The 25,000-nt window shown below is 43.6% G+C and overlaps 1 protein-coding gene across 4 annotated transcripts in view; it reads right to left on the reverse strand.

Moving 5' to 3' along the window:
• Nucleotides 1–3,107: 3,107 nt before the first annotated feature.
• The window catches only part of cntnap5b (contactin associated protein family member 5b), a 42,878-nt gene continuing 20,985 nt past the window's right edge, over nucleotides 3,108–25,000 (reverse strand). Inside the window, exons 8-25 of one of the 4 annotated variants that reach the window (XM_047820953.1) lie at nucleotides 24,799–24,942; nucleotides 22,461–22,749; nucleotides 22,231–22,374; nucleotides 20,936–21,107; nucleotides 13,766–13,872; nucleotides 13,361–13,480; nucleotides 13,022–13,222; nucleotides 12,644–12,800; nucleotides 12,090–12,217; nucleotides 11,458–11,628; nucleotides 10,692–10,910; nucleotides 10,357–10,527; nucleotides 8,953–9,177; nucleotides 7,684–7,814; nucleotides 7,325–7,412; nucleotides 6,986–7,192; nucleotides 6,400–6,474; nucleotides 3,108–6,274 (exon numbers count right to left, since the gene is read on the reverse strand). In XM_047820953.1, the coding sequence (XP_047676909.1) occupies nucleotides 6,117–6,274; nucleotides 6,400–6,474; nucleotides 6,986–7,192; nucleotides 7,325–7,412; nucleotides 7,684–7,814; nucleotides 8,953–9,177; nucleotides 10,357–10,527; nucleotides 10,692–10,910; nucleotides 11,458–11,628; nucleotides 12,090–12,217; nucleotides 12,644–12,800; nucleotides 13,022–13,222; nucleotides 13,361–13,480; nucleotides 13,766–13,872; nucleotides 20,936–21,107; nucleotides 22,231–22,374; nucleotides 22,461–22,749; nucleotides 24,799–24,942 (2,907 nt within the window). In that variant the 3' untranslated portion in view covers nucleotides 3,108–6,116. Of the gene's footprint in view, nucleotides 6,275–6,399; nucleotides 6,475–6,985; nucleotides 7,193–7,324; nucleotides 7,413–7,683; nucleotides 7,815–8,952; nucleotides 9,178–10,220; nucleotides 10,528–10,691; nucleotides 10,911–11,457; nucleotides 11,629–12,089; nucleotides 12,218–12,643; nucleotides 12,801–13,021; nucleotides 13,223–13,360; nucleotides 13,481–13,765; nucleotides 13,873–20,935; nucleotides 21,108–22,230; nucleotides 22,375–22,460; nucleotides 22,750–24,798; nucleotides 24,943–25,000 lie in introns of those variants that run through there. The other 3 variants (XM_047820951.1, XM_027156905.2, XR_007144439.1) reach the window with 3 other exon arrangements.

Genomic DNA, 25,000 nt, shown 5'->3' on the forward strand with positions numbered 1-25,000 from the left:
TGCGTCGTGACTCACGTCCTGTTTCTGCTCGCGCATTTCAGCAAAAAGGACAAATCACTGACACACATCCAGGTGTGAGGAGAACGAGCGCTGAGACGCCCCTCACACGGCCTCATTACAGAAGACCTTCTCTAAACTGTTTGTGTGAGACAAAGCCTTCAGAACATCTGCGCTTCACATGATGGAGAAATGATCTGAGCTCAAATACAGGACAGAAACAAACTTCACTCCTGATCTGCTGCCAGAACATCTGAATAACCCAGTCCTGGGTTTGGCTTGGTCTGGATGAGTCTAAAAGTATTGGCACCCCAATGCCCTTTGTGTCATTAGACAAAAATGTTTTTGTTGTTGATTATTTTATATTGTACTATATTATACATATTTTTATGATCCTTTGCTATTTAGTTTGCTTGTTATTCCATTCAGGAAATTTTTAATATTAAATATCGAATATTGAAATAAGCAAATTCATTTATTTATTTATTTCTTATTTACTTATTTGATTTCATGTGCTTTTTTGATTGTTTGTTTTCTTTGTTTGTTTAATCCAAAGTCACTAATTTCAGTGATTTACTAAGGTTAAGTATTGGCTTCACGGCTCTGTGAGTTTTATTTTAAATAATTTTATACAGTATAGAATTTACAGGTTTATCACTCGGTGTCCAGCAGCATCCTTCACATCCGTCCTCACTGAGTTGATGAGGAGAAAGGTTAAAGTGTTTAGAGTAAACGTTACAGCCGCAGACACGAGGCCAAACAACACGACACCTTCATTCCTTTCATCCTGATTTATGCCTTAATCCGTCAAACTTCTGCCAAATCAAAAGAACCTGTGATCTAGAAACTGTCTGGAACATGCTGATGTTCCTGACAGACGCATCACTCAGCTGCTCAGAGCGAGAGAGAGGAGGAGAGGAACCGGAGAAGAGGAAGAATAAGAGAGGAGAATGAGGAGAGGAAGAGGAGGGCAGAGAGAGAGGAGGAGAGGAACACTAGAAGAGGAAGAATAAGAGAGGAAAATGAGGAGCGGTAGATGAGAGCAGAGAAAGAGGAGGAGAGTAACAGGAGAAGAGGAAGAATAAGAGAGGAAAATGAGGAGAGGAAGAGGAGGGCAGAGAGAGAGAGGAGGAGAGGAACAGGAGAAGATGAAGAATAAGAGAGGAAGAGGAGGGCAGAGAGAGAGGAGGAGAGGAACACTAGAAGAGGAAGAATAAGAGAGGAAAATGAGGAGAGGAAGAGGAGGGCAGAGAGAGGAGGAGATGAACGGGACAGGAGGAAGAATAAGAGAGGAAAATGAGGAGAGGTAGATGAGAGCAGAGAAAGAGGAGGAGAGTAACAGGAGAAGAGGAAGAATAAGAGAGGAAAATGAGGAGAGGAAGAGGAGGGCAGAGAGAGAGAGGAGGAGAGGAACAGGAGAAGAGGAAGAATAAGAGAGGAAAAAGAGGAGAGGAAGAGGAGGGCAGAGAGAGAGGAGGAGAGGAACAGGAGAAGAGGAAGAATAAGAGAGGAAAAGGAGGAGAGGTAGAGGAGAGAGATACTGATGAAGATCAGACCTGCATGCTAGCAGCTCCACACTTTCCAGTCAGGCTGATCTGCAGGGTTCTGCTGTAGGTCAGAGGACGTGGCCAACAAGACAGCAGGACTTCATCATCTCACAAACTAAGTTCTAACATTAGCTAATTGTTCTTCAGTCTTAGCATTATTTTTTTGGACTATTTTCTTACATAAATACACAGAGCAGCGAATGCTAACATCCAGCTAATGTCCTAGCATTTGCTAACATCCAGCTGGTTACAGCGTGATCAAGAAAACAAAAATTAGGGCCGAAGTTTGTTTGTATTTTTTTTTATTTTAGCTACTTTTAGAATCGAATAGAGTTTAAAATTAGTCCTGTTTTAATCCGCTAGCTGTTTATTTTTGCTAATTCACACTTTCATGGCCATTAGCCGCACTCTCAGTCTGCTAAGTATCCAAACTGCTGTTTATGCTAATTCAAAAAATCTGTGAGGAGCTAATTGTTAAATCCCCCAACGAGTTTTATGCTAAAGCCGGTTATTTTCCTCACACTTGACGAGCCAGGTGAAAGAAACCCAGGTGTGCTGCGAATTAACGACTGAAATTCTCTGTGAGGAGGAAATATCTTATTACTAGCTAACAGCACTATTTATAGCCCTCACATTGCAGCTAGCCTTAATCCCATTGCTAGCCTTTTTTTGTGATGAACTGAATGGACACAAAAGTGGCAGTTGACCTTGTAAAAATGTTTCATTTTATTGGTAATAAATTTACATGTATGTACAATACAGCACTAGCCGTAGAAAACAGGCTGAAAATAAACACCATATCGAATTAAACACGCCATACAGAGCACGTATGGAGCCGCGGTCACAAGGTTAAATGCACTTGAAAGGTTGTTGGATTTGGGTTTGGGGTTAACACAGAGCCAGAGTGATGCGAGTGGAGAGGATTAGCGATGCTAGCGCTGGACTTGTTTAAATCTTGCGATGTTTTGAGCAGCAGCACGGTGTAGCCGTCTGTCTCAGCAGTCAGGACTTGAGTGTTTGGGTGTGAGATTTAGCTAGCCGCTCAGTTTACGCTGCAGTAGCACTGGGTAATGCAGAACCCATAGAGAACCCTTCTTAGAATGCTTACTTACTTAAATATCCAAAAAACACAACACACTCTTATTTTCTAGGAATGTAGGAAAATGTCTGACATGAAGCTCACACTAACATCTAAGGGGCTTTTTACACCTGGTCACTTCCTGCGTTTTCTGTGATCCGATATCTACCCGATGGTAAAAAGACCAGGTCTAAATGCCCTCCGAAACGTTTTGGAGACGGATATAAACCCGATGGTACAAACCCCTTCAGGAGGTGGTCTGGGACACGTTTCAGATGAAACTAGACAGGTGTAAATGAATGTGGTTGTTCAAGCCACATACGTCAGCGCTATACTCCTCCCAAACGGAAGTACGTCACTCGCAGGTGATCTTTCACCCAGGCGTCTCGTCGGGGCTTAAAACACGCTGCTGCCGCCAGCGAAAACGCAGCAAACAGTAAACTCTGTTTTTTGTAGCATAAACATCGTAACCAATTTTTTTCGTCTTCTTTTTGATCGCGTTCTGAAAACCGCATACAGCAAAGTGTGTTCTGTTTCAATTACCCCGGAAATGAGGTAAAATATATTAGCATTTTGGGTGGGAGTAGAAAGATCGGATCGATATCCGATTCGCGAGATGCGTTTATGTGGCTTGATGTAAATGGGACAGTTTTAACTAATCAGATAGCTGATTAATCAGAGACAACACACGAAGTGACTGGGTGTAAAAAGGCCCTAAAGGCAATCCGGGGTGTCTGATGTTTGAGAAACTCGTTCCCGATTCCTGCAGTTGGAGGTGAGATTAAGACTTCACCATTATTAGTCATGAAAAATTTTGTCTTTGCAGCCATCTGTCTTCATTTCACAGTGTCAAACTGCTAATGCTGCTAGCTAGTGGGTGTGGCCTGTTTGGCTTTTTTGTAAATTTCAAATTGATAAATAAAATGGAAACTAATCCCAGACAGAAAAAAATGGAGTTTACTTAAATTCACTAGCACCAATCAAAAAACTCAGATTAAAACCTTGTCTCCGTGTTATTTCATTCGCACAAACATGGTTGCAGCCAATCATGTCCCAGAAGTAGTATATTACAGCATCTGCCATGATGACCAATCGGGTTCCGGTATGTAAATGAGGCCATATAACAACAGTTTGACTAACCGTCACTGCGGCGAACACAGAAAAGTCTTATTACATCATCCATTGAAAGAACCAATCAGGTTCCAGGATGCAAATGAGGCCATGCAGTAACAGACTGCAAGGAGAAAGTGGGTGGGGTATGTATGAATGGGGGGCGTGTGCTTTGTGTCATCATGGAATCCAGGTTTTTATAATGAGAGAAAAATTATTGGCACCCCTGCGATGATTTATTTATTTATTTATTTTAACAAACGTGATCATAATTATTTGAGATTTTTAAGCTGAACACAAATATGCGAAGCATCAGTCGTCCCACAGAAGCGCGTGAAACATCGCTAACGTAGTGAAGTCCGATCTCTCAGACTAATAAACTCTGACTGTATCCTTTAGATCTGAAGTGTTAACTCCTAACAGCGCTGCTGTCCGATGAGGTTTATATCATGTTTCTGTTTTATAAACCATCATGATGTGACGCACGTCTTCAGCCCAGAAGCTACGAAAAAAAAAGCTGCTGGTCTGAAATCAGAACTGTCTGATGTTTATCCATGTGGAGACGGATGTGGCGTTCAATCAGACAGCGCTTTTGATCTCCAGGAGTTTGGAGAGCAGGTTTGTCATTTCCGTGCTGTCACACGCTGACATCTGCATAGATCACATCTGGATACACATCTGACACGACCGCCTCTCTGCAGTGTGACAGACAGAGAGGAAGAGACAGGAGTCGGTGTGGACACGGTGAGAGAACAGAGAGGAAGAGACAGGAGTCAGTGTGGACACGGTGAGAAAACAGAGAGGAAGAGACAGGAGATGCTGCTCTGATCCACACTCAGACACACTGGTCCATCCAGCTACGTCAGGAGACACTTCTCTAATTTCATCTATAGCTTTTCAGCTCTAGATCCTGATTGGTTAGAGGCTGCTGACTATATTCACCACAGGATTACATTCATGCGCTCGTTCTGATGCGCTTGTTTACTGATTCAGTAAAACATCAGTGTGGGATGTCACACAGGTGATACATCTGCTCTCAGACCAGCTGAATCATCTCACACTGGAGAAGAAACTTCAGGTGTAATGAAGCAGAGCTCTGGAGCAAACAGATCAAGCAGCAGGATGATCAACTGCTCAGTGCTTTCACTTTCCTTCCACTCGACTCTCATGGTGCTGATGCTGATGTTCTGTATCGTGTCTGTTGTGTGATGTCTGACGAGATTTTAGTAGGAAATCAGAACCGTGATAAAGAGTCTATACACTGATCTCTTAAACCATCTTACACGTCACACGGCATCACCGAGGGACGGTCACGTGGTCATGTGACTCGTGAGGACTGGATGATGTAATGGAAATTATGATGCAACATGACGTCTCAACCAATCAGCTTCCTTCTCTTCTGGACGTTTTTACAAGAAGACTGATTCACGTTGATTCTATAATAAAACTGTCATTAATACTCTCATTAATACTCTCATTAATACTCTCATAAAACCGATCAATCCTCTCATTAATATATACATTAATACTCTGATTACTTTTCTTATTAACCCTCTTAATAATACTCTGATTAATGTAAGGACTCGAGCAGTGAGGTTATTAATAACAGTCTTGATTCCACACAATTCATCAATCTGAGCTGTGTGGATGAGAACAGCTCTGCGTTCAGAATGAGTGTGTGTATGGGTGTGTGTGTGTGTGTGGGGGGGGGTGTTGATTGGATAACACTCTATCAAAACTGTTCAAGTGGGTACAGGAAGTGCGTGTCCCATTAGTGCTGTCGCTGTGATGGGATGTGATGTCAACTAATTACCGCTGCAGCCGCACATTGTGTGTGTGTGTGTGTGTGTGGAGGTCACATGGAGTACTGTTTCACTCTATGTGGTCTACTTGGCGGTGTCTCAATCCCTGCTGTGGAGTCTTGGAGAATAAGATTAACGGTCTAAGATTAAAGGTCTAAGGTCATATAATGCACGCCTGTCTTCCCTTTATACATCAGCTTTGTTGTCCATCGGCTTGTCCGTGTCCTGTTCCACATGTTTAGCCCGAGCAGGAATGGAAGAGAGGAAGGAAACATGCATGAAGAGCGTTATCTGTGTCCTGATAGTTCCTACTCTCCTCTCTAAACTCAGCAAGGGGTTCATGAGGCCAAAGGTCATAAATAATAATAATAATACATAAAGTATTATTTTCTCCCTTGAAATGCTGGCTTTGTTCTCCACTGCTCTGTTCCAGTCCACACGGTCGAGCTGATCAAGGGAACAAAACAAGCTTGAGCTAATGGAGGAAGGGAACAAGGATCAAGGGCACTAGAGGCTCTCCTGCTGTCCTCCCTAATGGCGTGGGTGATTTAGGGTCACTCGGCCAAAGGGGTTGTTTAGGGGTCATATGAAATACTCTTTCCTGCTGTCCCTGAGCTCCGGCTGAGCCCGCAGGTCCTTCTCTTTAGGCTGACGGGAAGTCTCGTGTCGAAAACGCAACAGGAAACGCATCATTACTGCCACAACGCACAGCACGACTAACAGCAGCGCTGCTATTAAACCTACACACACAGTGAGAGAGAGAGAGAGAAATAGAGAGAGAGAGAGAAAGAGAGAGAAAGAGAGAGAGAGAAGATAAGACAATAGAGAAAAAACCAGCAAAAAGACAGAGTGGCTTGCTGTGTACCTCCGATCACGGCCGTGTCGCTTGTGTCCACGTTTTTGAGACGCTCTTTCCCTCGCTTCTCTCCATCTGTGTGGTCTGAGAGGAGAAGAAGAAAGCAACTGAAACTACTGACCTAATGTTTCTCAAAGCAACACCCACATTCCCATATATGGTGTTTATGCCAAACCCACGCAAGCACTGCTCTCATATACATGCATAAACGACTCTTCTCATTAGGATGAATGTGTTACAGATAAACAGTAAGACCCACTGAGCTCACACTAAGTCCTGCCCACTGAGCTCACACTAAGTCCCGCCCACTGAGCTCACACTAAGTCCCGCCCACTGAGATCACACTAAGTCCTGCCCACTGAGATCACACTAAGACCCGCCCACTGAGCTCACACTAAGACCCGCCCACTGAGCTCACACTAAGACCCGCCCACTGAGCACACACTAAGACCCGCCCACTGAGCTCACACAAACCCACCCATTGTGCTCACACTAAGACCCGCCCACTGAGCTCACACTAACTGCTCATAATAAACCCTGCCCACTGAGGGCACACTAACTCCCTCCCATCTGGTATCTGATGTATAGCTGTTACCTGACAGTGAATGTGAGAGGGATCTATCAGCCAGCTCTCCACAGTTGGACTCCACCAGATTCCCGAGCACGCTGACCAATGAGCTTCCTCGATTCAGAATGGCTGCTTTTAAAGGAGCAAGGTGATTGAACTGCACAGACGAGAGGCAGCCAATAAAGCCTCTCGATCCTGCCTGCAGCACCTCCTCGTCCAGGTCCACCTCACGCCCTGAGGGCCACAGACAAGAGTCACATGACCTGGCTGTGTAATTTCTACAGATTAATAAATGAAATCAAGAGCTTTTACTGGAAGCTTTTGAGCTGCGTGAAGATTGAAAACATCAATAAATATAAAACCTACTGGTGACTCTGCCGAGTGTCAGAGAGCGAATCATGTTTAACTCTCGGTCTGTGGAGAGGCTGAACTTCTGACTCATATCCTTATCCACCTGAGAAGAGACAGGAGGAGAAACGAGGAAGTGTTAATAAGTAGTAATGAATGTTAGTGATTGTTATTAAGTGTTAATATGTGTTCATGAATAGTAAGTGTTATTGAATGTTTATCGCAGTAATGAATCTTAATGAGCACTGATAAGCGTTAGTGAGTGTTAATAAGTGTTAATGTGTGTTACGTGTTAGTAAGCATTACTGGGTGGTAATAAGTGTTCATAAGCATTAGTGAGAGTTAATAACAGCTGAGAAGAGACGCTGTGTTGGTACCTGGACGTACATGTCCCTGCCCTCCCTGTGTAGCTGGACACGGTGCAGTTGCCCATTAGCGAGACTGTGATCTGAAGCTGTAAACACATCTGGCTTCTTCTCCTTCAGTTTAAACCAAATCTGTAAACTCCCTGATAAACCAGGCAGAAAACTTAGCAACACAGTCACAGAGACATAAACACAGAGACAGAAACACAGAGACACAGAGACAGAAACACAAAGACAGAGACACAGAGACACAGAGACAGAAACACAGATACAAAGACAGAAACACAGAGACAGAAACACAGAAACACAGAGACAGAAACAGAAACACAGATACAGACATAAACACAGAGACAGAGACAGAAACACAGAGACAGAGAAACACAGTCACAGAGACAGTAACACAGAGACAGAAACACAGACACAGAGACAGAAACACAGAGACACAGAGACAGAAACAGAAACACAGACACAGAAACACAGACACAGACACAGAAACACAGAGACAGAAACACAGACACGGAGACAGAAACACAAACACAGAAACACAGACACAGAGACAGAAACACAGAGACAGAAACACAGACACGGAGACAGAAACACAGACACAGAAACACAGAGACAGGGACAGAAACACAGAGACAGACAGAAACACAGAGGCAGAAACACAGAGACAGAGAAACACAGTCACAGAGACAGAAACACAGAGACAGAAACAGAGACACAGAGACAGAAACAGAAACACAGAGACAGAAATACAGACACAGAGAAAGAAACACAGAGACAGAAACACAGACACAGAAACACAGACACAGAAACACAGACACAGAGACGGAGACAGAAACACAGAGACAGAAACACAGAGACAGAAACACAGACAAAGAAACACAGACACGGAGACAGAAACACAGACACGGATACAGAAACCCAGAGACAGAAACACAGACACAGAAACACAGACACAGAAACACAGACACAGAGACAGAAACACAGACACGGAGACAGAAACACAGAGACAGAAACACAGAGACAGAAACACAGACACAGAGACAAAGAAACACAGAGACATAGAAATGTACACATGAGCTAACTGCTAACTGCTGAACTATAAAAAATATCAACAAACCAAGTAAAAAAAATGTAAGTGAGAATAAACATAAGAATTTCACAGCTAGCTCCTTCACTAAGGGATTTAAAGATGTAAATAAATAGAATAAATCTAAATAATAAAGACTTCCCCTCAGCATGTTAGCCTGCTGCTAGTTAGCATTTTAGCGTGTGTACCGTTATGAGCCAGAATGATGGCCAGGTACTGCAGCTGGTACGTGGTGACGGTCATCAGCATGGCAGGAGATTCGCTGGTCAGGAAGCGGAAGGAAACGATTTCCCGAGACTTGCTGCTCTGAGCAAAGATGGATGATGTCTGACGGCTGGAGTTCCGCATCACAGAGAACGGCTCCTGAAATGTGTAGGTCACCGATGTGCCACTCTCGAAAGACACAGAAACTTCTAGAGACAGAAGAAAAAAAACATCACCGAACTGGAGAGAAAGCATAACTGACACTGTTAGCATTTCTGTACACAGAGCTAATCGAGCTTTTGACCAGATCGAATAAAAAATATCTAATAAACATAAATACTCAGATTAGACCTTTTTATGAAAACGGGTAAAAAAAGACAGAGAGACAGAGGTCTGAATGTATGCTAAATTATTCTTAGTCTGGGTCAAGTTTTGTCTCACATGGCTTAGTTCGTTCACTCATTATATCTGGAGAAAACCATAAAAAAAACGAACTAATAGATTAGGGGCCTCAGGAGGAAGAAAGGAACGAAGAGGAGAAATAATACAAAAGGTCTGACTGGTGGAATGACCGGACAGCCGGAATCCCGGAATCTGCTCTGTTAGCAGCAGGAAAACTCCGGAGTCAGGCCACAACCTCCTGAAGGAAAACTCTCACCAGTTAGAGAAGATAACGATAACAGGCACCTCATTAGGGAGGAAGATGTGAGCGAGAGAGAGAGAGAGAGAGAGAGAGAGAGAGAGAGAGAGAGAGAGAGAGATAGAGAAATAACAGGGCAGTCATTTCCTCATTGTTTCTCCTCCGGTGCTTCTATCGCACTTTTACAGCCCACTTGATGTCTCCTGTCACACAGTCGACGTTATGTGAATAATCAGATGGATAAAAATACGGCGAGTGAGAGAGAAAAGAGACGAGACACCTGAGAGAAACGGTGTCTCTCTGTCGCAGCTCTTGATCTCTCATTTATTATCTGTTCTAGGAGACGTGGAAGTGTCAAGTATTTTCATTCTCACTGGACACGACAGACATCACGTGACTCTACACGTGAAAGACACCAGACATGAAAGTCAGTCATACAGTACACTAGCAGGGTGCCAATACTTTTGTCATATCACCCTAAAGGGTTATTAATCGTTCTCCTTAACCTCTTATTCCTTCTTTGGCTCAGCGATTTCCAAAAAAATGACCTTTTTAATCCTTTTTAATTTAGTTCTGGAGGTGATGTGAAAGTCAGAGTGTTGGTTGACACACCGGTCTGACACAGCGGTCCTCCATACGCAGAGTGTGTGCAGTCACACACGTAGCCACTGTTCCTCTCCACGCAGCGTCCTCGGTTGTGGCACAGACGATTCTGGCTGCTGCAGTGCCCCGGACACCCCGCACTCACCCCCGGGGTCATTTTGGCGCGTTCCTCCAGGTCGAGGGTCATCCCGTTTATAGATAACGCTCTGATGCATCCCAGAAATCCCTTCTGCCTGGAGGCGGTTCCACCTGCAGGGGCGTGAGGTGCACTTTAGAATAAGACTCTCAGCCTGCTTCACACTGACCATGTCAGGAGCTTCAGGAATAATCATAATAAAAAAAACAAGTTAGACAAAGTCGTGTTGGACATCAATGCTGGAAATAGGATTGAAATAAAACAGAATTAATCCCCAAACTAATGCAAACAGAGTGAATGCGATGCAACCGATCCATATTATACATAAAAAGGGAGTGTCTTACCGATAAAAAGCTGTCCGTTGAGCTGCAGGTGGGCGTGGCCATCTGGCGGAGCTTCCAGGAAGCGCAGAGGAAGCTGGTCCACCTGCAACGATGCCTCCTTTACGTTCCGTTCGGCTCGTATGTGGTGCCACTGCTTATCGTTCAGAGGGACGTGGGACTTGACAGTCAGGACCTGGGGACCGTTTCCCACATCCAACGAGAACATTACCGTAGATGGAGCTGAGGAGGCGGGGCCAGGAGTCGTGAGCAAAGAGAGTCAGAAGAGGACACTTGTGTTATTTCCACAATTCACTAATAAACATGAAACATCTCACGACGAATGGAACATCCGAGGAGGAATGTCCAGTCCGTGGAACTGATCTATGAAGCTAGCTACAAATATTCAGTAGCATGCAAATATCTCAAACTCCACAAGCAATACTTAAGACGGAATTCTAATGTATCGAGTGGCCACATGTATGGAATGTTATGAACAAAATGAATTGAGGAGAACCTTCTGGAAAATTGCACCATTCCGGGAGATCTGGCATCCAATTGTTCCTATCATTCATCAACAAGTTATCAGCTGACTATCTAGCATTAGCCAGCAGTCGTGCACAGCGTTATTAATGACCCTCGTGGTGCTGTGGAAACAGTCGCTCTGTCAGGAAGATGAAATATCTATGTGTTGGATTGTGAAGCAGTAAAAAGATCTGATGTGGAGGATAAATCACTGTACAGCAAGACGCTAATAACCCTTTTATTCATGTTTAGGAGCGCGCCTCACCGCTCAGCTCCACACGGATAAAGTCTCGGACTCCTACGTTCTCCAGGAATACTCCAGACGGCGATGTGGTCTTGAAGTAAAAGGAGATATCAAGGCTGAGCTCGGCCTGCAGTGTGGGAAAGTGCAGAGATGAGGACTCCTGATAGAAGGACACGGCGTTCCACAGAAACCCTGAGAAATAAGCACGGAGGGTTAGTGACTTCGGTGTTAGCATACAGCAGCGACATCACAGATTAGCGTTAGCATACCCTCATGATATATATTTAAACCCTGAAGCTACAGAGTGGAATATAAGATGTTTAGAGTTCATTTATCAGCATAATAATATTGATTAGAAGAATTTACTATAGCTTCATTTTCTGTTCCATTAAATTCGGGGGGCACGTGGCTTAGTGGTTAGCACGTTCGCCTCACACCTCCAGGGTTGGGGGTTCGATTCCCGCCTCCACCTTGTGTGTGTGGAGTTTTCATGTTCTCCCCGTGCCTCGGGGGTTTCCGAGGCACGGGGAGTGAATGAGAGTGTGTGTGTGCCATGTGATGGGTTGGCACTCCGTCCAGGGTGTATCCTCCCTCGATGCCCGATGACACCCGAGAAGTTCGGATAAGCGGTAGGAAATGAATGAATGTCTTACTGTCTCCACGGCACTGCAGAGGTCCGACTCTGTAAACAGCTTCCGAGCCGCTTCGGTTCGTGTCTCCCACCACCATCTCCGTGACGGGAAGATGCTCCTTATAGGACAGCAAACCCGTATCGTTCTCCCTGAACACAACACATGCCTGAGAACTCTTTAAATCTCCTCTTCAAAAAGAGAAACGAAAACACAAGCAGTCGATGAAATCCTATAGAGTTTTGTCAAATCAGAATATTCATGAGGACTGATCATTCATAAGATTTTATTCATTTGTAGCGAAGACCGTTATTAAGCTTGTTGGAGGTGGCGGGATTCCTACATGGCGTCTTATGCAGATGAAATGCAGCTCTTTCTAAATTTGGATTTATCATTATGTCTTTTCTCATGTATTTATTTGCAGACACACAGAGGGCTGAAACTCTGAGAAATGTATTATTATCATCTAGCTGAAGAAACGTGACCTTAGTATGTGTAACATTCAAGCTAGATGCTATCAATTAGCTGGCTAGCTGTGTTCTGCTGAAAGTAAGTGTACTGTAGCTTAGGTGTCGCACCACGAGCTCCGGTCTGCGTCGCAGTTACAGAAGTGGTTCATATCGATACAGTTTTCAGCCAAACTGCAGGAACACTGCTGAACTCCGGGCAGTAACCCGGCCCAGTATGTCCGCTTTACTCCGGTTCTGTCCTTCCACCACGATAACGGAGTGCCATCTAAGGAAAAAGAGCACACCAGCTATTTCAGTAACCTGGTTGCATTTCCATATCACAATATCCCAGAATCCCAGTGTCTTGGTTTTACTGTAGTGGTAGTCTAGTGTGGTTCCTCATGCTCCCTTTGTTGTTCTATTGTGCAGTATATAGTTGTTCTAGATAGTTCTAGTTCCCATAGTGAACATGATTGTTTAACCCCTGAGACAACTCAGAACTCTTACCCCAGGTGTTGAAAAGGCGGGACTTTCTGCATCGATACATCACTTCCTGTTGGCAGTGCTGCGCTCTGTGTAAAAGGGTTGTAAGTTGCTGCAATGATGTGCTGTAGTTCAACTTCATGACATGGGGCTTCTGAAAATTCGAACCCTGAACATTCACCGGCATGGAGTTGTTGTGACCAATTACCATCCACACCTTCTCCTCTGGACACACAAACGCACACACAAACACTCAGTCACTCTTGCTCAAACCATAAAGGATATATTTGTGTGTGTGTGTGTGTGTGTGTGTGTGTGTGTGTGTGTGTGTGTGTGTGTGTGTGTGTGAGCGTCTGCATTCACCACTCATGTTGCAGTAGACAACAGTGTGTGCGAGTGGCCCACTGCCATCCGGGTCGATGGAGAAAAATCCGGAGGAGCTTCCTGCCAATCTGTGTGCTTCACAAGACACTTCAAAGATGGCTGAAATGGAAAACATAAGGAAGATCTGAACACAGCTGTGTGATGTATCAGATAACGACTAGCACAGGTTTAGCCCCTGGACATTTATAAACAGAAAAGTAAGTAAGCTACGCTGACAGACATAGGGTTAGGGTTAGGGTTAGAATCACACTACATTAGTAGGGCACAATGCCACAGCTCTAGTTTCCTTTACATCAGTTTAATAACTTTGTGACACAAATGTCTGGGTTTGGAAAACACAATCCGGCACAGCGTGTGTTAGCGTGTAGTCGTCCTGTGACTCACAGTTGTGGCAGGTTGCTCCAGTGTATCCTGTACCAGAGCAATCACAGCTGAAGGAGCTCCAGGACTGAGAACATTCACCACCATGCTCACAGTAACTGGGCAAACACCTGCAGAAATCATACATCAATAATGTGTAAAAAAAACCTCACCATGTTACAGAATGGAGAACATCTGAGTTTCAGCTGAAGACTTATTCACACAATGCGGACTCCATGTTGCTGATTTGGGCTGATCCTTAAATGGGTACGCAGTAGTTGTGTCTGTGTGACCCCAGTCCAGGCAGGTGAGTCCCCTCACATGGTTAAGAACTATTCAATGGAGTCTTTGTATTTGACCTTTCCCCTCAGATCCCCACAGCTCTTTACACCGTAAGTCTTGATCAGAGAGTGCATTAGGTTTATGATTACAATTATAAGAGTGACCTTTATCTTCACCGCAAGAACCTTTCAATATTGCAAAAACATTCCCTTTGACAAATCAATAAATACCTTTGAAGGCAAAATATCAGTGGAAAACCTAAGTTTCACTCACTCACACACACACACACACACACACACACACACACACACACACACACACACACACACACACACACACACACACACACAAGTATTTGAGGTATCTGAGTCCTCTGGTTGTTAGCCAAGATCCCATTGATCCACCTGATCGAGCCAAAACACTCCAGCTGGGCAAGACAAAGAAGCAAAGCTAAGCTACCTTGTGCTAGGCTAAGCTGAGCTAGCTTTACATCAATAATTCACAGGAGGAAGTGGAAGGAAGTTCCATTCTGTAATCAATGGCCTTTGATGGCAGTAGGTAATATATCCACTGGAGACAAAAATCTAAGTAGCTCGAGTTGCATGAATGATCCAAACATTCATTTATCATTCCAGCTTCATTAAATATTTATTTTACTTCCTTAAATAATCTTTCACAAGTGCTGCTTTCAAACAAAAGACAGTTAGTCTGTGCTAACTCTTAAAGACAACAATAATTAAGCAATTAAATATAAATATATAAAATAAAATGGTGATGTAGAATGAATGTTTTTAACGCGATGCTAGTGTGTGTTAGCATGTTTACTGTAATACTGCTGTGTGTTAGTGTGTTCATGCTAATGCTAGTGAGTGTTAGCATGTTTACTGTAATACTGCTGTGTGTTAGTGTGTTCATGCTAATGCTAGTGTGTGTTAGAATGTTTACTGTAATACTGCTGTGTGTTAGTGTGTTCATGCTAATGCTAGTGTGTATGTTAGCATGTTTACTGTAATACTGCTGTGTGTTAGTGTGTTCATGCTAGTGTGTGTTAGCATGTTTACTGTAGTACTGCTGTGTGTTAGTGTGTTCATGCTAGTGTGTGTTAGCAGGTTTACTGTAGTACTGCTGTGTGTTAGTGTGTTCATGCTAATGCTAGTGTGTTAGCATGTTTACTGTAATATTGCTGTGTGTTAGTGTGTTCATGCTAATGCTAGTGTGTGTTAGCATGTTTACTGTAATGCTTGTGTGTGTTAGTGTGTTCATGCTAATGCTAGTGTGTGTTAGCATGTTTACTGTAATACTAGTGTGTGTTAGTGTGTTTATGCTAATGCTAGTGTGTGTTAGCATGTTTACTGTAATACTGCTGTGTTAGTGTGTTCATGCTAATGCTAGTGTGTGTTAGCATGTTTACTGTAATACTGCTGTGTGTTAGTGTGTTCATGCTAATGCTAGTGTGTGTTAGCATGTTTACTGTAATACTGCTGTGTGTTAGTGTGTTCATGCTAATGCTAGTGTGTGTTAGCATGTTTACTGTAATACTGCTGTGTGTTAGTGTGTTCATGCTAATGCTAGTGTGTGTTAGCATGTTTACTGTAATACTGCTGTGTGTTAGTGTGTTCATGCTAATGCTAGTGTGTGTTAGCATGTTTACTGTAATACTGCTGTGTGTTAGTGTGTTCATGCTAATGCTAGTGTGTGTTAGCATGTTTACTGTAATACTGCTGTGTGTTAGTGTGTTCATGCTAAAGGTAGTGTGTGTTAGCTTACTGTGATGCTAGTTAAAGAGAGCACCTTTTTAGTGTAAATTCTCAAAAACATTTTTGTCTGACTTTAGACAGTCAGGAGGGAGGGAGTAGAAAGACAAATAGAGAAGCAGCGGGACTGAGAATGAAGGTGAGAGGAAGAGACAGAGAAAAAAAATGTTGAAGAGTGAAATAAAATTCAGGAGAGAGTGTGAGAGATGGAGGCAGAGACGGAGACAGTAAATTCTGTCAGTCTGGTCTCTGAGGCCGTGCTGGCCAACGCCGCTCGTTTATCACTCAAGCTAATTCTGCTCCTTGGCAGAGGGGCAAACCTCGGCTGGCACAGCGGCCATGTTGCCCTGTATGAGGCTCCTGCCACTGTTTTGGGTGATGAATTGTTATTTTAGGATCAACTTTCCTGAACCTCAGGGCATGTGTGACTTTATGACCTTGTCAAACTATATTAATAAAATCCTCCTACTGCAGAGTCTTAACTTCTGCCCAAGTATCTAGTGCGGATGGTGAAATATTCCCTTAAAGTGGCCTCCATCTCCACACCATCTCTGTCCTTGTATTTAGAACACATTTAACAGCTATCCTTCAGAAATACCAAACAAGCATTATAGCAAAAAAGCTCACACACACTATTGTTATAACAAATGTGCAAACCCACACTAGCACCTTCCACTCGCTAGCTATCTTTTCATTTCTATCTTTTGATTTTTTCTCCAGTTTCTCAAGATTTTCTCTTTTCTCGCTCTGTATTTTTGACTCTCCCCCCTCCCTCTGTCCCTCTACATCGTCAATCTTTCAAGTCAGTTCACTGCTGTACAGTATGCTGCATGAGACACACACACACACACACACACACACACACACACACACACTAGTTAAGTAGCACTTAGTGAGGTGTTATTTCTCTGAACAATGTCTGTAATCTGCTTCTCGCTGCCTAATCATCTACTCCGCTCTCTCAGAGGCATGAAAGCTACAGCCACTGCTAAGAACCTCACACTTCTGTACACACACACACACACACACACACACACGCACACACACACACTCGGCCATTTCTCTGTGTTTAGTATGCGTGACTCAGGCTCCTTCAGAATGACACGGCAGATTAGTGTGAGTTACAGATGCATGAAGGAAGAATCCCTCCATATGTCTCTTCTCACAATATGTTTAAGGTGTAAAGTGTGATTATATTTCACATTTAATTTGTTCACTATATTGATACTTCTGATATAAACATTAAATGTTTAAATTCACGGGGCACGGTGGCTTAGTGGGTAGCACGTTCGCCTCACACCTCCAGGGTCGGGGTTCGATTCCCGCCTCCGCCTTGTGTGTGCGGAGTTTGCATGTTCTCCCCGTGCCTCGGGGGTTTCCTCCGGGTACTCCGGTTTCCTCCCCCAGTCCAAAGACATGCATGGTAGGTTGATTGGCATCTCTGGAAAATTGTCCGTAGTGTGTGAGTGAATGAGAGTGTGTGTGTGTGTGCCCTGCGATGGGTTGGCACTCCGTCCAGGGTGTATCCTGCCTTGATGCCCGATGACGCCTGGGATAGGCACAGGCTCCCCGTGACCCGAGAAGTTCGGATAAAGCGGTAGAAAATGAATGAATGTTTAAATTCACACTAGATCATGTTTAAGGCATTTATATTAACACTAGTTTATGTTTAAGATGTTTAAATTAACACTAGTTTATGTTTCAATCATTTAAATTAGCATTAGTTCTTATTTAATGTGTTTAAATTAGCACTAGTTCTTGGTTAATCTGTTTAAATTTATGCTAGTTCAAGTTCAAGGTGTTTAAATGAACACTAGTTCAAGTTTAAGGTGTTTAAATTAAGGCTAGTTCAAGTTTAAGGTGTTTAATAGAAATACTGGATTTTTTATTTTCTGGTGCAGGTCCCAAGGAGTGATTCCCCCTGTTGAGATTTTCACAGTTCTTCAGCCCTGCTTTTGTTGCGCAAACGGCCCCATCACCTGTGAGGCCTGGCTCATTTGCATTTGTTCACTCAGAGTAGCTCAGATCCAAGGCAGGCCAAACCTCTGTCTGTGACGGAAACCTTCAAGGCCTATCTATACAAAATAGTCTGTTTAATTTATATAAAAAAATTGTGTGCTGTTTGTCATTGCCATAGTGCATATCATATTTATATAACCCTTGTGCAGACCTGGGGTCTATTTGACTCATCTGGAAAGTATAATGTGTCATAACTTGGGTTTCCTTCCACATATTTGCCTGAAATTGACCAAGATTGTTCCAAATTATGAACTCTGCAAGTAAAATTAATCTTGTCCTCCCGGGTCAATTTGACCCGGGCACATTTAGTGGGGCAATAGGTCACACTTTTAACCTTTTCAGCGCAATGAACATACATACCTGTACAGACACAAAAATGCACACATAAAATGTCCACTAACACACGCACCCGAAACACACACTCACACACCACACACACAAATTGGGCATTTCATTTCATTATGCCTTTTGATACACTTTTGCTATGCCTTTGCCTAGCAGAGAAGTGTGTATGAGACATGAGGAGTGTGTTTGGAACAGTAAGACTGTGTATGAGACATGAAGAGGAGTGTTCATGAGACATCCCTTACTTGGGAAAGAATGAAAAGTTGCTAATACATGAATAAAATGAAAACTTGCTAACACTTCAGTCTCCAACGTATGTTTGTAGACAAATGTCATAAGCTGAGTGAAGTTATGGTCCATGGCTTTTGACATGTCCTTACACATACAGAATAAAATGATGGCCAATGAAAATGAAATTACATCAATGAATTATAACACCAAAAGTGAATTTTGAGAACAAGAACCCAACATGCCTCCAAAGAAGATGCACCGTGGTACTGGGAAGCACTGTCTGAGCCAGACGACAAAAGACAGCACTGTGTGGGTAGAGGAGGACATTGGAATGTCCAGTGCAGTAGCAAATCGCTTGTGCTTCACTGCGCCAGCTGGACCCTGGGCGACTGGTGTACTTTCCCAAGTAAGGAGATGCATTGCAGACATATTTGGTCTCCAAATCCGTGGCCATCCAGAACTTGATCCCAAATTTGTCTGGCTTGGTTGCGATATACTGTGTGAATGGACAACAAACCATGGTAGGGAACAGCTGTTCATCTATGGTCATGTTCTTGTTGAAGCATGTCTGATGTCGGAGACCGCAGCAAATTTGTCTGTTAGAAGGTGTTGTATAATTGAAATGAATCCATCTCTTGGCAATGTCTCTTTGAAAGCCAGGAGATTGTTTTGAAACCATTTTGACCATTTATAATGTCATAAATGGTCAAAATGTAAATATAAAGTAAAGTTTAAGTAAATATAAAGTAAAGTTTAAGTAAATATAAAGTTTTTTCCAGGTCAAATTGACTTGAATGCTTATAAAGTAAAAATTCTACAATGATCACCATTCTGTGTGATCAGCTTACATTTTGAACATTTTACACTTATGTCTATTTTGCCTACCAGATGCCATCTGATCACCCAAAAACAGGCTACACACACACACACACTCACACACATACACACACCACTCAAAAACGGCATAATTTATTGTGAATAAAACTTCCTTTACACCTCTTATGCTTTTCATTATATTTAAGTTATAAACAATAAACCTCATGATATTATGCCATGATTTTAAGTAAACTAAGCAGAAATTATTAAATATTATTTTGGATAACCACTGGCTGGTGTATGTCAAACATCTCCAGGTCAAAGCTGACTGAAGCAACTAAATTCATGAATAAAAGAGAGAAAACAAATATGATTTGAATATGAAAACACAACATCTGTGTGTGTGTGTGTGTGTGTGTGTGTGTGTGTGTGTGTGTGTGTGTGTGTGTGTGTGTTTCGGCAGATCATATTTTGCCCTCTGCTTGGCAAAGGCATTTCAAAAGTGAAATATTTACAAATGTGTAGCTTTTTTTTTCTGGAGGCCTAATGAGATGCAATGCCCAATTTGTGTGTGTGTGTGTGTGTGTGTGTGTGTGTGTGTGTGTGTGTGTGTGTGTGTGTGGTGTGTGGTGTGTGAGTGTGTGTTTTGGGTGCGTGTGTTAGTGGACATTTTATGTGTGCATTTTTGTGTCTGTATGTATGTTCATTGCGCTGAAAAGGGCAAAAGTGTGACCAATTGCCCCACAAAATGTGGACGGGTCAAATTGACCCGAGAGGACAAGATTAATTTTACTTGCAAAGTTCATAATTTGGAACAATCTTGGTAAATTTCAGGCAAATATGTGGAAGGAAACCCAAGTTATGACACATTAAACTTTCCAGATGAGTCAAATAGACCTCAGGTCTGCACAATGGTTGTATAAATATGATATGCACTATGGCAATGACAAACCTTAGCACACAATTTTTTTATATAAATTAAACAGACTATTTTGTATAGATATGCCTTGAAGGTTTCCGTCACAGACAGAGGTTTGACCTGGCTTGGATCTGAGCTACTCTGAGTGAACAAATGCAAATGAGCCAGGCCTCACAGGTGATGGGGCCGTTTGCACAACAAAAGGAGGAGAACAATGGAGCTGTAGGTGTGCTGGTAGGTGTGAGGTCCATGGATTTTACGCAAAATTGCGCAGGTTAGCAAAACTAGTGTTAAATGAATGCTAGTTCAAGTTTAAGGTGTTTAAATTAAGGCTAGTTCAAGTTTAAGGTGTTTAAATTAAGGCTAATTCAAGTTTAAGGTGTTTAAATGAACACTAGTTCAAGTTTAAGGTGTTTAAGGCTAGTTCAAGTTTAAGGTGTTTAAATGAACACTAGTTCAAGTTTAAGGTGTTTAAATTAAGGTTAGTTCAAGTTTAAGGTGTTTAAATTAAGACTAGTTCAAGGTTAAGGTGTTTACATTAACGCTAGTTCAAGTTTAAGGTGTTTAAATTAATTCTAGTTCAAGTTTAAGGTGTTTAAATTAAGGCTAGTTCAAGTTTAAGGTGTTTAAATTAACGCTAGTTCAAGTTTAAGGTGTTTAAATTAACGCTAGTTCAAGTTTAAGGTGTTTAAATTAACGCTAGTTCAAGTTTAAGGTGTTTAAATTAACACTGGTTCAAGTTTAAGGTGTTTAAATTAACGCTGGTTCAAGTTTAAGGTGTTTAAATTAACGCTAGTTCACTGGTCAGATGTCTGATTCAAACATTACCTGTCTCGTATGTCACAGATGTCGATTTGGACCTCACTGTAGTTACCCAGAAGGCCTTTCTGCACACTGTACAGGTCGAGCGGGTGGTTGTTAAGCACGATGGAGCGCATGCAGCCCTGATAGGCCAGAGTGGGGTTCCGGCAGCCCTGATTGGCTGATGATGTTGGGCATCCTGTGGAGGCACATAACATGAGGAACATTGAGCTGATGTCTGCTGTTTTCTTTCAAGCTTCAGACCAGAGGCATGATTAATGTACGTCGAAAAGGGGCAGAACTTCCTCTGTTACACGCTGATTGGTTAATCAGGCATTTTTATAGGGTGGGAATCTGAAACCGACGGCGTTCTGTCACGTTAAAACACAGAGTTTTAAAGAATAAACATCAAAATGAGGTCATGTATTAATAACGAACATAAATATTTTCTTCTCTCAGGGACGATTGTTCTGATAATCGTACAATTAACACGGTTGCAAACAAAACATTTAAAACCGTGTTAATTGTACGATTATCAGAACAATCGTTTCATCATATCATCAATAGGATCCAAAGAGCAGCAGCAGAAGCTCAGAAGATTCATGTCCTGATCACTGTCAGGTCAGAGCGTGACATTTCTCACAGCTACATCCAACCGCACATTCGCTCTGTAACCCAACACCACAAAACGGCGCTATTCATTTCCCTGTCGTGGTGCTGCAAAGCTGTGACCCTGTAGAACACCATCTGCTCTTCCACTGATTAAGCAATAAACACTGAAAGCGATACAAATACACAAAAGCTATCTCTAACACACACACACACACACACACACACACACACACACACACACACACACACACACACACACATTCTTTTACAGCCCTGCTTGCATGACATCAGCATACAGTCGGAGATGCACTGCATTTTATTTCTCCTTATTTAGCGAAAATCATAGATTTTTTAAGCAGGAAGTAGTTAGTGATAAGCGATAAGCATGCAGCAGTGTGAAGGAAGTAGCAGCTTCATGTGTCTCAGAGGAAGCGTGTGCTAACTCTGATGCTGAAAACTGGTTAAAGAAGAGAGAGCAGAGCAGTGGGTTCCATTTCTTTACAAAAACAAATGAAACGATACAACAGGAATGCTAAACCTGCTCCATAACGCTAACCCTGTAGAACCGTACAGCTGCCGGATCGCCAGAACAAACTCTGAGCTGATTTAGCATGCTAGCATTACCTCTTATGTAATATTATTAATATTACATATAGCAACATGTGTGTTAGCATTAGCGTTATTACTAGCATTAGTGCACCCGCCCTCACCTCCGATGACTACGGTGTTCTGGGGTTGTGTGAGACGTCCGAGCATCATGCTGGATGGAGAATCGCCGTCCACAGAGACAGAAGCCTGAAGTCCGTTCAGCTTCACTGAGACCGAGTGCCAGAGTCCATCACTCAGACTGTGGCCTGCAGGAGCACACGGTTAGCATGCTAATGCTAAAACTTCACCCATCCGCCCACCCACCACCCAAATACACACACACTCGGCTGACCGACAGTGATCTCGGAGCTCTGTAGCGCTGATCGCTGATGTATGAGCCTCAGCTGTGTGTCGCTTAGCAGCAACAGAAGTGTCTCTGTGCCTTGCAGGCCGATCCACATGAGCATGGCCTCTCTGTTCCATGTACGGAACTGGAACCTGGCGCTCCACCCGAGAGTCTCCACCTTCTCTGTCTCCATCATCAGCGATAAATCCAACGGAATCTGTAGGAAGCTGCTGCGAGAGCTGAGGAACATGGCTGAGACTGATGGAGGATCTGAGCAGGAAAAGCTCACATTACCCTGAAACACACACCCACACCCACACACCCCCACATGTGCACACACGTACACACAGACACAGACACACACCCCCACATGTGCACACACGTACACACAGACACAGACACACCCACACCCACATGTGCACACATGTACACACAGACACAGACACACTCCCACATGTGCACACACGTACACACAGACACAGACACACACCCCCACATGTGCACACACATACACACAGACACAGACACACACCCCCACATGTGCACACACGTACACACAGACACAAACACACACACCCACATGTGCACACACGTACACACAGACACAGACACACCCCCCCACATGTGCACACACGTACACACAGACACAGACAAACACACACACCCACATGTGCACACACGTACACACAGACACAGACACACCCCCACATGTGCACACACGTACACCCCCCCCACATGTGCACACACATACACACAGACACAGACACAGACACACACACCCCCACATGTGCACACATGTACACACAGACACAGACACACACACCCACATGTGCACACACGTACACACAGACACACACCCACATGTGCACACACGTACACCCCCCCCCACATGTGCACACACGTACACACACACACAGACACCCACATGTGCACACACGTACACACACACACACACACACACACACACCCCCACATGTGCACACATGTACACACACACACACATACACCCCCACATGTGCACACACGTACACACAGACACAGACACCCACATGTGCACACACGTACACACACACACACACACACACACCCCACATGTGCACACACACACACAGAGACACACACCCACATGTGCACACACGTACACACAGACACACACACACATATGTGCACACACGTACACACAGACACACATATGTGCACACACGTACACACACAAGAAACAGTACATGACTTGGTATAGACTTGGTGTACAAGTATAGTTGTGTGCAAAAGTTTGTACACCCTAAGTGTAAAATAAAGAAAATCAAACCATGTACATCGATAGCGCACACCGTGTCACACATGATCCTTATGATCCTTATCACTGAAGTGTACATCTGATGCCGGTGCAAAAGTTTGTACACCTCCGGTCCTCTGAATGGTGCTCAGAATCAACATCATTGGCTGGTCAAGATGTTAGCTGCTTTCACTGGAAACTGGAAACCAAACACTGACTGGTTTACTGAGTGAAGGTGTTAGTGAAGCAGAGGAAGTGTAAGGGATTGATAAAGACTCGCTTTCTCTTTTTCTAATTCAGCAGCTTAGAGAAATGACAACATAAAGCACAGCTTTAGCCTCCAAGGGCTTTATAATCATTCAGTGGTGAAATATTTCTGTAGGATCTGTCAATTCTCTCTCTCTCTCTCTCTCTCTCTCTCTCTCTCTCTCTCTTTCTCTCTGACTGTCTCTCTCTTTCTCTCTCTCTCCCTCCCTCTCTCTCTCTGACTGTCTCTCTCTCTCTCTTTCGCTCCCTGTCTCTCCCTCTTGCTCTCCCCCTCTCCCACTCTCTTTCTCTCTCTGTCTCTCTCTCCCCCCTCTTTCCCTCTCTCCCTCCCTTTCTCCCTCAATCCCTCCCTTTCTCCCTCAATCCCTCCCTTTCTCTCTCTCCCTCCCTTTCTCTCCCTCCCTCCCTTTCTCTCTCTCTCTCTCTCTCTCTCTCTCTCTCTCTCTCTCTCTCTCTCTCTCTCTCTCTCTCTCTCTCTCTCTCTCTCCCTCCCTCTCTCTCTCGGCTACAGCCCGACGCTTCATTTCCTTTCGCTAATTGCAGTTTAAAACCCCCTGAGAGACTCGTCCATTCCTCACAGCTCTTCGTAATCCAGAGCTCTCATGTCTCCGTCTCAGTCAAGTCCAACAGGACACTCTGACTTCTGATCACTGCCACGTCAGATTAAAGGCAGCTCTGATCAGACACCACTAGTAGGTCGGAGACTGTGCACGGTAAGACGTAACGGCTCTACATCCTGAAAGCTTTATCCTCCTGCTGAGAATTCCACTCCAATGCACAGAAATGAGACAGTTCACTCACCACACTGTAGATCTGTGGTTTCTTGCGCTTGGCCAGGTCAATGATGTTCACGCCGTTGTAGTAGAGGTTCTCCATACAGCCGTGGAAGTTCTTGCGCAGGAACGTTCCTGGTTTTCCGGGCAGAGGAACGCCGCCGATACTGAGCTTTGTGAAACCAAGAAGATACGTACAGAAGGGACACAAAGAGCTTCAGAAAGTCAGC

Source organism: Tachysurus fulvidraco, chromosome 1 (assembly GCF_022655615.1).
Source record: "Tachysurus fulvidraco isolate hzauxx_2018 chromosome 1, HZAU_PFXX_2.0, whole genome shotgun sequence".
In the NCBI taxonomy this organism is placed as follows: Eukaryota; Metazoa; Chordata; class Actinopteri; order Siluriformes; family Bagridae; genus Tachysurus; species Tachysurus fulvidraco.